This window comes from Montipora capricornis, chromosome 11, assembly GCF_036669925.1.
Source record: "Montipora capricornis isolate CH-2021 chromosome 11, ASM3666992v2, whole genome shotgun sequence".
Classification (NCBI taxonomy): Eukaryota; Metazoa; Cnidaria; class Anthozoa; order Scleractinia; family Acroporidae; genus Montipora; species Montipora capricornis.
In genome coordinates, this window is record NC_090893.1 from 29,494,588 (window position 1) to 29,499,587 (window position 5,000).

General features: G+C 40.9%; 1 protein-coding gene across 1 annotated transcript in view; it reads left to right on the forward strand.

Annotated features, from left to right (window-relative positions):
- Positions 1–625, forward strand: part of LOC138022791 (E3 ubiquitin-protein ligase TRIM71-like) — a 5,663-nt gene extending 5,038 nt beyond the window's left edge. The window contains exon 1 of the mRNA XM_068869746.1: positions 1–625. This exon is cut by the window's left edge and continues 5,038 nt beyond it. Within this exon, the coding sequence (XP_068725847.1) occupies positions 1–89 (89 nt within the window). The 3' untranslated portion in view covers positions 90–625.
- The last annotated feature ends 4,375 nt before the right edge of the window (positions 626–5,000 follow it).

A 5,000-nucleotide genomic window follows, 5' to 3' on the forward strand; every position in this document is an offset into this window, starting at 1 on the left:
TCAAAACTGTCTTTCCTTCCTGCGTTGCTATAAACAGTGGTGGCAGTCTCATAGTAGGCGAGTACAACCGCATTTCTGTTTTCCATTAAGATGTAATATATTTTTGCCTTATTAGCATAGGGCTAACGTTTTCCAATCAGTCAGCCGACAATAAAGTAATGAATATTGAAAGCGCATTGCATAAGCTCTAACAAGCTCTGAGCAATGATGCTTTGAAAATTCGAATTTTTACAAAGAATATTATGGGATCAGTAGCGCCTTTAACTGGCTAATAACTGGCTCGTTATCAAAGCTCAAAGGGTTAAAATTGGAGGTTTAACTAAAGTTTAACAAGTTCTTTTAGCATTTGAAGTCAATCTTCAAATAGCATGATTGTTGCCATGTGCAAACTCATCCGTTAATGCAACAAAATGTAAAGAAAGCCAAGATTCCGTTATACCTTCCCAATGAAAAGAGCTACGTACTTGAATCTAAAACTACCCTGTCGGAAAGCAAGAGAAAAACGGGAAAAAGTCCGCTGGAAAAAAAAATTGTTTGTTTCAAATGGATAAATTTGGAAGTATTTTGTTTTATTATCATTTCTGTGAATTAAGTGTTTGCTTACAATTTGTTCTCAGTGTTTTAAAGGTAGCTATAGGCCACTTCGGAAAATACCATAATGCTCTTTGTTTGTCTCCCCAAATTTTGCATGAGCATTGTTTCCAGTTTCTCTTGACACTTGCAATGGTCTCAAGAGAAAACAAAAACAATGCTCATGCAAAATTTGGGCGGCTAAACAAAGAGTATTATGGTATTTTCCGAAGTGGCCTATTGCAGGCAGTAATCAATCTCGTTCCGAGGGCGCTTCCCCCTCCAAGTGAGGGAAAAGCCCTGGTTAGTATACACCTTTCTCCGATTACGGACAAGGACTTTTCTGTCGAGGTTAGAGCTAAAAAGAAAATGGGAGTTGACGTAGAAAGTGTTTTCATTTTAACATGGCTTATCAGTCGTGCAGAAGTCTACTTGAATTTCATAAATACTCTTTAATCAATTTTGCCTGATCACGATCTTCTCTGATCCAACGCTGTACAAGATTAAAGCCTGGCTTTCACTAGGGACGCAAGCGCAAGCATAACAGCGCATATTACTGGGTTGCCAGTATGGCAAACCCAGTCGGAATCTGCGTTTCATTTGTTGGTTTTATATTTTTTCGTTTTTTTTTCCGTGTCGGTAAAAGTCTTGCCTATCACTCCCCTGCTAATTGGTGTCTTTGTGCATAGAGCCGTCTGCGCGTATTTTCTTAGAATCGAGAGGGTAGTGGGAAATGCGTAGATTTCTTTGGTAGACACAGTAGAATGATTAACTTAACCGTGAGTGGCGTCGAAAGTCATTGTAACGCGAATGGCGTTTTAGTGCATATTTAAACAAAATATACCCTTATAGAGCTCAAGAATGGAACGTCAATTGGGTAAACAACTTAGGGGGTGAAAAATAAATCTCTGGAATCTTTTAAAGCGACGAGTAATGGTTTTCGACAACAATTTCATTTTTCGCCGTTGCACATCAAGTAAGCTTTGTTTCTAATATTTAATAACTTGGCGTTATATACAATACTTAAGTCAAATGGCAATTCTTTTATGGATTTAACCAACATTGAAGGAATCGAACGCCTTGAATGCATCACTGTGTTTACTGAAGTCGCATCTAGTCGTTCTACAAAAGCTTTTAACTAATTTGCATGTGCTGCCCCTGTGTGGCCCTGTATTGTGTAGTTGCTCCATGGGAAGGGTTTTGTGCCGCAAATGTGTTGTTTGTTTCAATAAATCCTTCGCTGGAAAAGATTTCCGTGAAATTTCCACCAATTTCCAAGTGCACTGTAAGCAGCGCACACGTCACGAAAATAAACAGGTCTGTTGAAAGCGTGCTTGAGTTTCAACAAAATGAGCCCCAAAATCGGCAAAAAATTGTGACGCTGATGAATAATAAAGTAGCTGCTATTCCCAAAACGATGGAATCTTGTCTTCGAGAGTAAATTTTTGATTTTGCAGAAACAATGGTCAAACTTAAGAGTTGGGCGATTGTGATCTTTGTGTTGAATTCGCACATTTCTTGGCAAACTTTATAACACTTAAAAGAAAAAGGAAACTAACAAAAAGAAAAATCCGGTATCTTGCCATCATTTGACACAGATGCTTCACTGTTTCGCGAGTAAACACGCCGCGGTAACTTGATCACGGCGCCCGCTGAATTCGATGTCACTTCCGATTTTGCGATTTACTTGTGCAGCCAAAAGTACAATAACAAAATTCAACTTAACAAAAATCTCCTAAAATTTTTTTCGCTGATCGTAACTTTTATATTCGTGGTTCAAAATTAATGTTGTTTTCATGTCGTAAATTTTGTCCCTGATGCAAAATATTTTATTCTCGATCGACTGTCCTGAAAACTTCCTTCTGCTTTTCCTAAAAACTGTGTATCAATATTTATTTAATTTTGCATCAATATTTGTTTTGCATAAAGCAAGCTAACAAAATCTGTACCTGGCTTGGTTCGCATTTGATAGCGTTAAAAAATAGAATTTTCAGTCCTATGCTTCTGTTACAAAGTGGTGTGTTTTTAGGTCGCCCATCCAGATACTAACCCCGCCGGACTCCTAGGAATTAACTTCACTGAACTTTTGTTTACAAAGCTGTCAGATGTTCAGAGTGCACGCTTAAACTTGTGGTGAAAAGAAGTTGTGAGGGAACTTGAAAATGATCAACATGTCAGCCCAGAAGCCAATGTTTCCCGATTCCCTTTTACTATCTTCAATCTTTCTGGGTTCAGTACTTTGCTAGTAACCACATGTCTTCTCAGGGGGCTATTTATTTAAGACTTCTACCATGACACTACAATATACAATACCAAAACAATATCGTGTACTGTTAGACCTACATATTACGCAAAGACAACTTGAATCTCCTGGAAGACAAAACGCAGCTCAGTTGACAATATGGAATAAAGCGCTGTGTTACTTCAGTACCGCACGTAAGCAATGCGTGTCTATTTTTTCTAAAGATTACAGGAATTTCTTCTTTCTGACAAACGATTAATAGGCCAGTAGCCGGGTTTTTTACTTCAGAAAAGGATTTGTTTCGTCGTATGAACGTGTGAGCCAAAGGGCCTCTGCTGGTACGACTTCTGGGTGACCCCTTAAATGGTCTTAATGACCCTTGACTTGAAACAAATTACCTGGAACGCTGCAATTTAAGACGAAATCCAATAGAAAATCGAGCAATTTCACTTTTTAGTGGACAAAAAGCTGGTACCAGAATAATTTTAAGTATTTTACAGTCCTTTTTACATTTCCTCAAAGCTAAAGATATAAATATATGCCTGAAGAAACACCGAAAACAATTTCCCATGGGGAACGAGAAAAATCAAATTTCAACGTTCAGAGAAATTGTGAAATTGTTCATCAGTTTCATTTCACCAGTACTTTCAAGTGTTTCTTACGAAGTTAAACAGTTGTTTTTGACGTTTGGTGTTGCTAGAAATGATCTTTTTTCAGAAGATATTTAAAGCAGTCGTACAGAAGTTTGCAATACGATGTTTATAATCTTGGTACTAGGTTTTTGTCCACTTGTTACTCGAGCTTCTGGTGGATTCCGTCTTAATACCACCCAACTCAGTCCCTTCGTACCACAGGCAACCCAGTGTACGCTCATGGAGCGTCTAGTGCCACCGTGAAAACGAGGTTGAGACAAGCATAAGTAAAAGGATCAAAATATTTCCTTTTCCTCGTGCTTGCGCTTATGCTTGCGTTCGCTGGCGTCGTGTGAAAACGAAACGCAGCATAATCAAGGAAATTTGCTACGTCCGGCCAATTAAAGCACTCGTTCCAGATTCCCCGTGGATTTTGTGGTTGATTTTTGTGGTAGTGCCCTTAGTATAAGGGCACTACCATATTAGGGCCGTTTATACGACAGAAAATAAGCCGCGGCTAACTCTGGCCGCGGCTTACGTAAGCCGCGAAAGGAACTATTTATACGAGTATAAACTCCCCGGCCAGGATAAGTCGCGGCTTGAGAAAGCCGTGAACGTAGATTTTGTACCATTTATACGGGGTGTTTGCGGCCAGAGTTAGCCGCGGCTTATTTTCTCGTATAAACGGCCCTATTCTATTGTCATCGGGGCTGTCTGAATGAGTGAGTGCGTGAGTGAGTTAGGGGGTGTTTATATGAGAAAACTCTGCGCTAGCGCGAGTTTCACATAGGGGTAACCTCTTGATTTCTTACCGCCTTTACATGACGACGAGGTGAATTCGTATCGTGTTTATATGAAGGGACACCACGTACCGATAAAATACAGGCGTGAATCCAAATTGCAAATGTGGCTTCTATCAGAAAAAGTACGCATGTGCTACCCGTTCCATTCCACCGGGAGGCCGAGTGGTCGTTCCTCGTTTACATCATTCCGTTGCGAGATTTCTCGCCGGAACGAAATATCGCTTCGGTGCAGCAACCGGAGTGAACTCGCATTGGTGTGAGTCGCCCCAGCATGACATTTTTCGGTGATATCTAGTAAACAAATACAGAACTAAGGGAGGGTACCGGAGTGAACTCGCGCCGGTGCGAAAGCTGCCCCGGTATCATGTAAAAACCCCCTGAGTGAGTGAGTGAGTGAGTGAGCGAGTGAGTGAGTGAGTGCGTGCGTGCGTGCGTGCGGCCATAAAATATCATAAAAACTGAGAGAGCCGATCCTTTAGTTTGGACAGAAGTGTACGAGCGGAGGCCAAGAACCCGGCACAGGAAGGGAACAACATTGGGCAAATGTCCGAGCCCACAACTCCATAATCCTACTGGGGAAGAGCCATGTATTTTCCCCCCTTGACGATCATCTTGTACGAGAAACGCAAGACAGGCTGCGGTCATACAAGGAGCGATTCTTACGACAATATCGAAAAGTCCCCAAAGAGCCCCATGCATGCATTCACAAGCGGGAAGTTTGGGATAAGGTATATGGCATGTACAAAACCGATC